Here is a 12,518-nt window from a genome sequence, read left to right on the forward strand (position 1 = left end):
AAGATAAAAGTCTCTAAGGGTAATGTCAAACCATAACCTAGCTTCTCACAAAGCCTCCTAGCTTCCTCTCCTGATTGCTGTTTAGAGAGAAAAGAAGGTGGAACGGTTGATCTGTGAGGTTATTATGGTGAATGTGTTTTGTGATGAAAAAGACACTGATAATAATATTTGCTGTTAAGGGATTTTAATTGCCTCTTTTTAGATCACCTGTTTTTAGATCTTGTTTTTGAATTAGCAATAAGAAGTAAACAGCTTATGCTCAGATATTTTACTCAATGAATTTCTGATTTCTGTTGTAGGTTCTGAAGATACCACTAATGAGGACTATCAAAGCATAGCCTTATATTTTGAAGGAGAGAAAAGACATTTTCAGGCTGGAAAATTCTTCTTGCTGTGTGGCCAGTATTCACGAGTGAGTATTTGCGAAGAAAACATACTTTGGACTCCACAGGAATGATTAGGGGAAATGTGTTAAAATATAGTATTCTCCTAGACACCCAGCTTTGAAATCTGAAAGTCAACCTTGACATCTTCCACTCTGTCCCACACGCAGTCACCTCTTTCACAGCTGCCTTCGTAACCTCTCTCACAGCTGCCTTCATAACCTCTCTCACAGCTCTCTCTCTTTTTTGTTCTTACCACCGTCCACATAATCCAGACCTGGGTCACCTCACTTTAGATTGTTCCCTATTTTCCTTGTTTTTACCTTCTCTCTCTATAAATCTTTCTTCGTTTTGTTCCCCAAATGGTACTGACTTTGACTGCCAAAGAGCACCTAAAGCAGAGTTGCGGCGTTTAAGCAAGGGACGTAAAGAAGTGAAGCTGTGGGGTAAGGCTTGCTTAGTGAGTGAAGGGCCGGGACTGCTGGATGGCACCTCGTATGAAGGAAATGGCGGCTACTCACCCTCAAAAATGTGTTGCCATTCAGCAGTTTGGGCCTACTAGTTTCAGATCATAGGATTTTTCATAAACATAAGTCTGGGTCAGCGTTAAAATATAGGCCCGGATATTTGTATAACATCTCTCTGACAAAAGAAACAAGTCTGTGTGTGAACTTGGCCTTCAGGCCACCAATTTGCTGTTCTGGCCCTTTAGTTCTTGAGTCTAAATTCCTTCGCTGGATTTTCCACGATTGATCAACCAGCCTGAACCTTGCAGAGTGGCATCTAGCTTTTTCCAGTGAAGAGTCCTGCTCTCCCACTGCTGCTGCTGCTGAGTCACTTCAGTCGTGTCTGACTCTGTGCAGCCCCATAGACAGCAGCCCACCAGCATGCCCCGTCCTTGGGATTCTCCAGGCAAGAACACTGGAGTGGGTTGCCATTTCCTTCTTCAATGCATGAAAGTGAAAAGTCAAAGTGAAGTCGCTCAGTCGTGTCCAACCCTCAGCGACCCCATGGACTACAGCCTTCCAGGCTCCTCCATCCATGGGATTTTCCAGGCAAGAGTACTGGAGTGGGGTGCCATTGCCTTCTCCAACTATTCCACTAGCCTTTCCCATGCTTGTTCTCCACTGGGCTCCTCTCTGCCCTCTTCCCCACCTACCACAGACCTTTTCATCTTCATGTCCTTTTCCTCTGTGATACCTTCAAGAACATCCTTTCTTCCTCACACCAGCCATAAAACCAACTGGCAATACTGTTCATTTGTCAATTTAGTACTGACTTGCGCACACTGCTATATTTAAAATTTTTAAATAGATAACCAACAAGGACATACTGTGTATAAAATTGGAAAGAAAATACTGCCCATTTGTCTCTGAAGCCTTCATAGCCATAAACGTCATCATAGTTGTGGTGGTATGGTGTTTAGGAATTAGACAACTGTGGTTTGAAATAATTGGTTTTGGGGATTTCCCTGGTGATCCAGTGGTTAAGACTTCACCTTCCATTGCAGAGGGCGTGGGTTGGAAACCTGATCAGGAAGCTAAGATCCATGCCTTGTGGCCAAAAACCAAAACATGGGGGGAAAAAAGAGAAACAGAAACAGTGTAACAAATTCAGTGAAGACTTTAGAAGTGGTTCACATAAAAAAAAAGAAAAAAACTTAAAAAAAAGATTGGCTCTTTGTATTATCATCACATCACATAGATCCCCCCAGTGAAACTATAGGTGATACAAAAAGACAAGCTGCAGAATCCCCTTAACTGGTATCTTCCTTAGCATCTAGCACAGCCTTATATTCAGAGCAGCAGATCGTCAGTAAATGATTTGTTGAATGAATCAATGAAAATAATTGCATCTTCCTATCTAAAGAGGGCACATTTTTCATTCTTATTTCATTCAAAATCAGAACTAGAGTCTTCAGACTGGATCCTTCTACTTTTTAAACTACACTCAGCCTTTTAAGTATGTGTTATATGACCCAACATGGTGCAAGCTCCTGGTTGAGATGAAGATACTTTCACAAACTACGATTACTATGTGTGTGTGAAAGCTTTGTGTTTCCTGTTGTGAAAGCAGTCTGAAATTTTTTAATTGTTATACAATTCTCCTTTCAGGCACTTAAACACTTCCTGAAATGTCCAAGCTCAGAAGATAATGCAGCAATAGAAATGGCCATTGAGACTGTAAGTAAACTCTGTAATGAAATTTTCAAGAATGCTAACTTTTTAAAAACTTTTTGAAGAAATTTCCAAACATTTACAAAAGTAGACCTAATGGTATAACAAATTCCCAGGTACCCATCATCTCATTTCAACAGCTAACACATGGCCCATCATATTTTATTCCTACCCCCACCCTCTTTCCCTGTATTATTTTAAAGCAAATCACAAATATCACAAAAATCACAAATACCATTTCACTTGTGAATACAAAAATTATCTCTGAAAGATAAAAACATTTCAATTTTCTTTTAGATGTAATTTGCATCCAGTAAAATGCAAAAATCTTAAATATACAATTCACTTAGTTTTCTCAAATATGTACACCTGTGTAACCCCCACCTAGCTCAAGCTCCCCAGAAGGCCTGCTCGTGCTGCCTCCCAATCAGTGCTCCCCAACAAGAAAGAAAAGAAATGTTAGTAGATCAGTCATGTCCGACTCTTTGCGACCCCATGGAGCCCGCCAGGCTCCTCTGTCCATGGGATTCTCCAGGCAAGAACACTGGAGTGGGTTGCCATTCCCTTCTCCATGGGATCTTCCAGACCCAGGGATCGAACCAGAGTCTCCCACATTGCAGGCAGATTCTTTGCCATCTGAGCCACCAGGGACGTCCTTGCCTCCCAACAAGGGTAACCACAGTTCAGACTTCCATTGTTATAGTTTTACATGTTTATGAATTTCATGTAAAAATCATACATACAGTCTTTTTTTTTTTTTGGCTGCTCTGTGTCTTCAGTACTACATGGGCTTTTTGTTAGTTGTAATGATTGGGAGCTGCTCAGAGTTGTGGTGCGCGGGCTTCTCATTGCAGTGGCTTCTTTTGTTGCACAACACGGTCTCTAGGGCATGCAGGCTTCAGCGGTTGCCGCTCCTGGGCTCTAGAAGAGCACAGGCTCAATAGTTGTGGTGCATGGGCTTAGTTGCTCCACTGCAGATGGGATCTTTCCAGACTGGAGATCAAACCTGTGTCTCCTGCATTGAGGCAGATTCTTTACTACTGAGCCATCAGGGAAGCCCATATGTTTCCTTCGTATCCAGTTTCTTTTAGTCAATAGTAAGTCTACAAAGGCAGCTGTGTTACCACGTGTGTCAACAGTTCATTCCTACTCATTGCTGTGTAGTATTCCACCATGTGACTATCACAGTTTCTTTACCCACTATTCTATTTAGATTGTCTCAGTTTGGGCGTATTATGAATTAAGTTGCCATAATACTGTTCATCTCTTTGTGTGGACATAAGCACGCAGTTTTATTGGGTAGGTATGCAGGAATAGAATTATTAGCTTATGGAATACATATATATATCTTCAGCAATAGTTGTTTGGTCACCCTGTTGTGGCTGACTCTTTGTGACCCCATGGACTGCAGCACGCGAGGCTTCCCTGTCCTTCACTATCTCCTGGAGTTTGCTCAAACTTATGTCCATTGAGTCAGTGATGCCATCCAGCCATCTCATCCTCTGTCTCCCCCTTCCCCTGCCCTCAGTCTTTTCCAGAATCAGGGTCTTCTCAAGTAAGGCAGCTCTTCGCACCAGGTGGCCAGAGTATTGGAGCTTCAGCATCAGGCCTTCAATGAACACTCAAGGCTGACTTCCTTTAGGATGGACTGGTTGGATCTCCTTGCTATCCAAGGGACTTACAAGAGTCTTTTCTAACACCGCAGTTCAAATTCTTTGGCACTCAGCCTTCTTTATAGTCCCACTCTCACAGCTGTACATGACTAATGGAAAAACCATAGCTTTGACTATACAGACCTTTGTCGCCAAAGTGACATCTCTGCTTTTTAATACACTGTCTAGGTTTGTCATAGCCTTTCTTCCAAGCAGCAAGTGTCTTTTAATTTCATGGCGGCAGTCAGCAATAGTAGGTACTGCCAAACACTTTTTTCATACTAGGGGTACCAGTTTCACTCTACCGACGATGTGAAAGAATGTAGTTGCGCCTCATCTTCACCAGCACTCATCTGTTTCATTGCTACTATGCTGACAGATAAGTAGTGGTATCTCATTATGGTCTTAATTTCATTTTTCTAAAGAATAATCATATTGCGCATTTTTTTCAAGTTTGTTGGCTATTTGAATGTCCTATCTTAAAAAGTTCTATTCAGATCTTTTTTTCTAATTTTTAATGGTATCATCTCTCTCTTATTGGTTTGTACAATTGTATTATATATTCTGGATACGAATCTTTTCATCAGATAGAAGCATTGTTGTAACACGTATTGATATATTATCCCTCTTAAGGGCAGGATAATGTCTCACTGAATGCTGTATACCTTGTCTTTATTCACCAGTGGTTACACGTTTGGGTTGCTTCCTCTTGGGGTCTATTATGAATGATGCTGCTGTGACCATTTGTGTACAAGGTTTTATGTGGACATGTGTTTTCATTTCTCTGGGAATATACCTAATAGTAGAATTGCTAGGCCATTCGTTAAGTCTACATTTAACATTTTGAGGAACTGCCAACTGTTTCCCAAAGCAGCTACACCATTTTACATCCCAGCAACAATGTATTAAGTTCCAGTTTCTCCAACAATAATTTCTTGATATTATCAAACATGTAGCTAGAGTTCAAATTTCCCCAATGTTGCATGAGTGCCTTTCAGTTGGTTATTTCACATCATATCCAAACAGGGTCCTTGCCTTGCAGTCAGTTTACATGGATGGGCCTTAAATCTCTTCTATCAAAAGATTGTTCTTCCCCCATCTCCCTTTCTCCCTCCTTCTGGCTCCTTTTCTCTTTTCTTCCTCTTCTTCCTCCTTCCCCCTTCTTTCTTCTCACTTGTGCTTTGTTCCCCCTCTCCCCTCTCTCTTTACCCCCTTGTCATTTATTTGTTAAGAAAATGGGTTATTTGTGCTGAGGAATTCCTGACATTTAGATTTAGCTGATTGTATCCTTGTGGTATAATTTGTTTCTCTACCTCCTGCACCTCCAACTAACTAGGTATTTAATCTAGGTATTTCATTAGATTAGATTTTTTTTTTTTTTTGAAACACTACTTCATAGATGATGCCATAGACTTCTTTTTTTTTTTTTTTTTGCATTTTTTTAAAATTTTATTTTATTTTTAAACTTTACAATATTGATTGGTTCTGCCATATATAGAAATGAATCTGCCACAGGCATACATGTGTTCCCCATCCTGAACCCTCCTCCCTCCTCCCTCCCCATACCATCCCTCTGGGTCGTCCCAGTGCACCAGCCCCAAGCATCCAGTATCGTGCATCGAACCTGGACTGGTGACTCGTTTCATATATGATATTATACATATTTCAACGCCATTCTCCCAAATCATCCCATCCTCTCCCTCTCCCACAGAGTCCAAAAGACTGTTCTATACATCAGTGTCTCTTTTGCTGTCTCGTATACAGGGTTGTCGTTACCATCTTTCTAAATTCCATATATATGTGTTAGTATACTGTATTGGTGTTTTTCTTTCTGGCTTACTTCACTCTGTATAATAGGCTCCAGTTTCATCCACCTCATTAGAACTGATTCAAATGTATTCTTTTTAATGGCTAAGTAATACTCCATTGTGTATATGTACCACAGCTTTCTTATCCATTCATCTGCTGATGGGCATCTAGGTTGCTTCCATGTCCTGGCTATTATAAACAGTGCTGTGATGAACAGTGAAAAAAATGTATTTATTTATGTCTTTGGGTGCACCAGGTCTTCGTTGCAGCACACAGAGTCTTTTCCAGTTGTGGCACACAAACTCTTTGTTGTGGCGTGTGGGATCTAGTTCCCTGACCAGGAATCCAGCTGGGCCCCCTGCATTGAGAGCCTGGAGTTAAGACTCCAGGGAAGTCCCAATGCCATGTGCTTGTTATATCATCACATTAGCAGGCCCAAGTCTTAGTTCAGGCTAGTGTAACAAAATACCACAGACCAAGTGGCTTAAACACAGACATTTATCTCTCACTCAGTCCTGGAGGCTGAGAAGCCTAAGATCAAGGGACCTACTTATTTAATTCCTGCTGAGGGCTCTCTGTCTGGCTTGTAGACTCCAAAAAGAATCTTAGATATCCCTGGAGATGATCCAACCTAATCTCCATTTACTGACAAGGAAACCAAGGTCCCAGAAGATGATAAAACCAACCTAAAGACAGAGGAATAGGGCTAAGACCAAAACCCAAGTCTTCTTCCCAACCAGACTGCCTGATCACAGTCCTAGGTCGGTGCTCTGTGCTACAGCCCAACGGGCCACTTTCCCCCAAGTAGCTGAGGGCTCCCATCCCTTTGTTCCTGTGCTCTTGCTGTTACCCACACCTGGGACACCCTCCTCCCTGCAACCTTGCCTCCTACCCAGCAGGCAGGACCCACTTCACATGCCACTTCCTGCAAAGGTTTTCCTGAACTGTCCTCTGGATGTAAATTAAGCCTCCTTAGAATCCTGTGAATACTTTGAACCTCCCTTACTGCTACAGTTAACCCCCTTCAAATTAATAGTCCCTCTAAGCCAAAGGCCCATCTCTTTTCAGTGTTTAGCACATTGTGGACACTCAATTAATATTCACTGGAATGAACACATATTGGCCCCAGTTCTGAAAGTACTGTATAAGTGATGTTAGTTTCCTTCTCATCCCTCTTCTCCTTTCCACCTTGAGAACCCTCTCCTGAAAAAAGAATCACCTTTACTCATGATATGCATTTGCTCACAACCTGTGTATTTCTATCTGCTGATTCTCAACCAGAAGGCACAGCCCTTAAGCCTTTGAGAACATCTCTAAAATGTTCATAGTTCGCCCACACACACCCTCCACCCCTCAGGGTTCTGAAATACCTTCTTGGTGTTTGTGTTGGTGGAGGGGGGCTGTAATGGACCCCAGGTTAGGAGTCAGTACCAGCGTGAACCCACAATACTGATGGGAAGGATGGGACTGTACGGCATCCGTAGCTTTGTTGGGGGCCTGCTTCCCTCTTTGCAGTTAGGTTTTGCCTTCACCAATCATAGCCTTCTCTGAAGGGTCGCCACTGGTCTCTTTCTTGCTAAATACAGACGTCTCTTCTCAGCCTGCACCCTACTCCATGTTATGGTAGCATTTTATACTCTTACACCGTATCTATCTTGAACTTTTTTTACTCCCTTAGAACACTGCTTCGCTTGTTCTCCAGTTACCCCTCAGATGCACCTTCGCAGCCTTCTTCTCTGGCTCCACTGCCCTTCGGTGGGAGTATCCGCAGCACTCTGTCTCCATGCTTCTTTTAATTTTGATTCTGAGTGGCGACATCTCTTCTCCCTGGCTCCCCTTTCCATTTATCCTAGTGTTTTGGATGAAATTCAAACTTGGCATCACATTTTTGTTGTTTGCTCTCTCTGGCAACATTATCTGGCACTTGATTACTTGTGTATTAACATATTTAATCCTTACAACAATTCTGTGAGTTAGGTATTATATTTATCTGCTTTGAGGTCCCAAGAGTGACCTGCTCTGGATCTCACAGGTGACCATTTGACCTCAGGCAGACTGACTCCAAAGCCCTTTGCTTTAACCATTTCTTCATACAGGTTTTTTCACCCAAAGCCATGCACAAAAGCCTTGAAGTTGATGAGCTCTACCTTTTCATCCTTCCTTACAGCTGTGGGCAGAGCAGAGACAGCAGATTGGTCAAAGCTTAGCTTTCTTGCAGTGAGGACCACAGGCAGTGGAGTGTGTAGAAATTCGGCAGCCCTAGAGCCTATGCCCCCACCCTCCACCACAGGTTCACGAAGGTTCGCGAAGACCCCTTCTGGCTCACAGTCTCCCTCTGCTGCACAGAGAGCTTCTGAACTTCTTACACTTTCCCTGAGCTGTAGTGAGCTAGGCCTTGCGTGGCTGTGTCCCTGATTTTCCTTCCTTTTCCAGTCGCTTTTCTCACCACATCACTGCTGTGACAGGAGGGCAGGACTCCTTCCTGCTCCTTGGCTGAGCTCCAGTTGGGCTCTTGACTCACCTCTTTTTTTTATAGATGCAAGACTCTTAAGCCTCCAGATCTTGTCAATAATTATTCCTACTAACTAAAACTAATATATTTCCATTCTCCAATTTGGTAAATAATTTTCCTGATCATCACTGCCCAACCTAGCAGTGATTTTAACTCTGAGCTTTATGGAGCGGACTCTGAAATCTGGATCTCCAGGCCAGGTCCTCTCCAGAACTCCACCCCACACTTCCAGCTGCCCACGCACTTCTGGGATCCCTTGGCCTACTTTCATTTCTACTGTAGATCACCAGGAACCACGTGCGAGCATGTGTCTTCAGGGAGCTGCTGGAGCGTTTAGGGTGCCTTGTTGTGAATGGCCCAGTTCCTGTGCTCAAGATGGCATCCTTCCCATGTCATAATCACTCATCATAAGAAAGTGTTTATTGAAACATCCAAGGAGTACATTCTGTATATAAAAATAATACCACAGTATTTTGATACAGCAACTTAGAAAAGCTAGAGCTTCTAAGGATGGATTTTTGTTCATGGAGACTTTACCAATGAATGACAGGCTTCCCAGGTGGTGCTAGTGGTAAAGAACCTGCCTGTTAATGTGGTAGACATAAGAGATGCTGGTTCAATCCCTGCGTTGGGAAGATCCCTGGAAGAGGGCACGGCAACCCACTCCAGTATTCTTGCCTGGAGAATCCCTTGGACAGGGAAGCCTGGCGGGCTGCAGTCCGTGGGGTCACAAAGAATCGGACACGACTGAAGTGACTTAGCATGCACCCACAAATGAATGAAGACAGACCCTGAGCTTACATCGTGGTTCAGGCTCTTGACTACAGGTGTTTTTACATGGTTTTTAAATTCTGTCTCCTCAGCAGAAGACTTTTTGTCCCTTCTCTCCATTTCCTTCCTAGGTTTAAGATGCTGAACTTACTGTTTCTTTCTTTTCCTAAACAGGTTGGTCAGGCCAAAGATGAACTGCTGACCAGTCAACTGATAGACCATCTTATGGGAGAGAGTGATGGCATGCCCAAGGTACTAAAGTGTTTTCTCCACTGGGGTTCTTAAGTATCTTAGTTGTACGTTTACTTTTATCTGCCCTATTTTGGAGCCTGGCAGACTACAGCCATGGGGTCGTAAAAGAGTCAGACACAACTGAAGCTACTTAGCACACATGCATGCACTGTTTTTATCTATTATTGCTTTGGCATCATAGATGTACAAACTTCTCTCTCTGTGTGCAGCCTTAGATCATCTAGACAGATCCTGCATTTTAGATATTGTGTGCATTCACTCTTGGAAATTGGCATCACTCCCTGTGATGCCATGCCCTTCTGGGTAACAACTCTCACCACCCACCATTTTCCTCAAATGTGGTAGAGTTTTATTTATTCTTAGAACTTTGAAAAATGACTATTAAAAGCATGAGTTAGCACTAATCCTCCAAAATCAGTGTACTTTGTTCATATCTCAAAAATTATGGGAATGAATAAAAATCCTATTTACTATAACAGTAACTCACCAAAAATAAAGTGGACATCATTAAGAACATGTTTTCAAAATAGGCGACTTTCTTGGATTTTGTGCAGAAGTTGGTCTTCTCTCAGGCCTGATAAGGACAGACTCCTTCGAGAATGCCGCCCCAGGGCCTTTTTTTCCCCTTTTGCTTTGGTGTTTAAGGGAATCGGTCTGTTTGTGAGGAACTTGAGTACAGTGGACCCCTGAACAATGTGGGTATGGACTGCGTATCCGCTTACATATAGATTATTTTCAGCAGTAAATACCATGGTACTACATGACCCCAAGTCAGTTGAGTCCATGGACACGGAGGAACTGCAGGCACAGAAGGCGGACTATACACTACACGCTGATTTTCAGCTCTGCGGAGGTCGGCACCCCAACCCCATCACTGTTCAGGGGTCAGCTGTAACTGATTTGGATACAAGGTGCTGAAAGTCGTACCTGGAGAGGACTGGCCATCCCGATCCCCGAGTCCATTTCCTGATTTATAAAGACACTGAGACCCAGGGAGGCTCAGAGAACCTATCAAAGGGCACAGGTTAAACTTGCTGAACCACCTCACCTTATATCCACTTATTCTAATAATCAGCAAACCAGTGTCAAGTATGTGAAATTGTTTAGAGTTAAAATAGGAATGGAAAACGGGCTCAAAAATTTTTTATAGGTATAAAAATTTTTGAAATTGGTACACTGTCTCAGCACACCTTTCCAGCTGAAGCACACAAGAGAGAACTCTGTGGACTAGGGTTAGGAGCACAGACTCTGACGCTGGTTCAGATCCTGGCTTGGGAGAGGTGCTTTGTTTCAGTACATAATCACACCTTCCTCCCAGGGAGGGTATGAGGATTTAATAGAGTTGTTATTTCTCAAGTACTTAGAATACTGCCTGGCACATATTAAACTCTGAATAAATACATGATAAATAATTATTTGTTGACTCTTAAAAAAAAAAAGAAAAGGTTGTTTTTTAAAAAATGGCCTCTTAACACAAGCTAAATTATTTTGGGGTTTTTTTTTGGCCACACTGTGCGGCATGCAGAATCTCAGTTCCCAACCAGGGAGGGAACCCATGCCCCGCCACAGTGGAAGTATGGAGTCTTAACTACTGGACTGCCAGGAAAGGCCCTCTTTATTGGGTTTTTAAGAAACAGTTTTAACACTCAGTTACTGGAAAGTGAAGGGCTTCCCTGATAGCTCAGTCAGTAAAGAATCTGCCTGCAGAGCAGGAGACCCAGGTTCAATCCCTGGGTCAGGAAGATCCCCTGGAGAAGAGAATGGCAACCCATTCCAGTATTATTGCCTGGAAAATCCCATGGACAAAGGAGTCTGGCGGGCTGCAGTCCGGGGTCGCAAAGAGTCGGGCCCAACTGAGTGACAGACACTTTTACTTAACTAGAAAGTAAATGTGATCCTAAATGAAAATGCAAAATTTTAGGTATTTTCCCACATAGCTAATGCAGATGTGATGTTTCTCTAATGGCTTGTATGTCAGGATGCCAAGTACCTGTTCCGCTTGTACATGGCCCTGAAGCAGTACCGAGAAGCCGCCCGGACCGCCATCATCATCGCCAGGGAAGAGCAGTCTGCAGGTGGGTCCCCAGAAGCCATGGTTTACACCCCAAACAAGTAGTAGAAGCATGCTCCAGAAAACATGGAATTAAATAAATCATTCTTTATTAATAACTTACTAAGACAATTTGACAAAATCCACCTGTTAAATGGAAAGTCCTCAGATTTCATCCTTTGCAGTAACGTCATTTACCACCTCTTTTCAAGGAAACTATCGGAATGCACATGACGTTCTCTTCAGCATGTATGCAGAACTTAAATCTCAGAAGATCAAGATTCCCTCTGAGATGGCCACCAACCTCATGATTCTGCACAGTTACATACTAGTGAGGGTGAGGCCTTTGGGTGACGTGGGCCATAAGCTGGGCACCCCTCCACTGGGTTGGAGCCATCTCCCAGATCTATATTGTGTACTGAAGACGCAAGAGACAGGGTAATTATATAATATGCTGCCTTTTGTGTACAAAAAGGCAGAAAAAATATATATTCACCCCAAGTAAAATTAGAAATACATTAAAAAAAAATAGGAAAAATAGTTTCCTAAAGGGATCAAGGCAGAGGCGGAGTGTAGCCCTAAACCCAGTCAAGGGAGAAGAGGGAGAACAGGCCCCTCCATGTAGAATACCTTTTTATATTGTCTTGCTTTTGAAGCAGATAAATGTGTTACTTTATCAAAAAAAAGATTTACTAAAAACATTTTTGTTTAACCAGTTTCCTAGTTTATTAATTGTAGGGTAATGAATTTTATAAATTCCACTGTGCTTTAATACTATTTAGTTTTTATCTGAATATAAAATAATACTGAGAGAATTTAGAGAATATAGGAAAACATAATGAAAAATCATTTCCCCCTTTAAATCCATCCTCAGATATAAGTTGTTACCACTGCTGTACACTGTATCCCCCA

At 42.5% G+C, this 12,518-nt stretch overlaps 1 protein-coding gene across 2 annotated transcripts in view; it reads left to right on the forward strand.

The window, feature by feature from the left end:
* The window catches only part of WDR19 (WD repeat domain 19), a 78,448-nt gene that overhangs the window by 51,583 nt on the left and 14,347 nt on the right, over positions 1-12,518 (forward strand). For both annotated transcript variants that reach the window (XM_005897346.3, XM_070372272.1), the window contains 5 exons: positions 300-412; positions 2,498-2,566; positions 9,479-9,556; positions 11,535-11,631; positions 11,819-11,943. In XM_005897346.3, coding sequence (XP_005897408.2) covers positions 300-412; positions 2,498-2,566; positions 9,479-9,556; positions 11,535-11,631; positions 11,819-11,943 — 482 coding nt within the window. The remainder of the gene's footprint in view (positions 1-299; positions 413-2,497; positions 2,567-9,478; positions 9,557-11,534; positions 11,632-11,818; positions 11,944-12,518) is intronic.

This window comes from Bos mutus, chromosome 6 (assembly GCF_027580195.1).
Source record: "Bos mutus isolate GX-2022 chromosome 6, NWIPB_WYAK_1.1, whole genome shotgun sequence".
NCBI classification, from domain to species: domain Eukaryota; kingdom Metazoa; phylum Chordata; class Mammalia; order Artiodactyla; family Bovidae; genus Bos; species Bos mutus.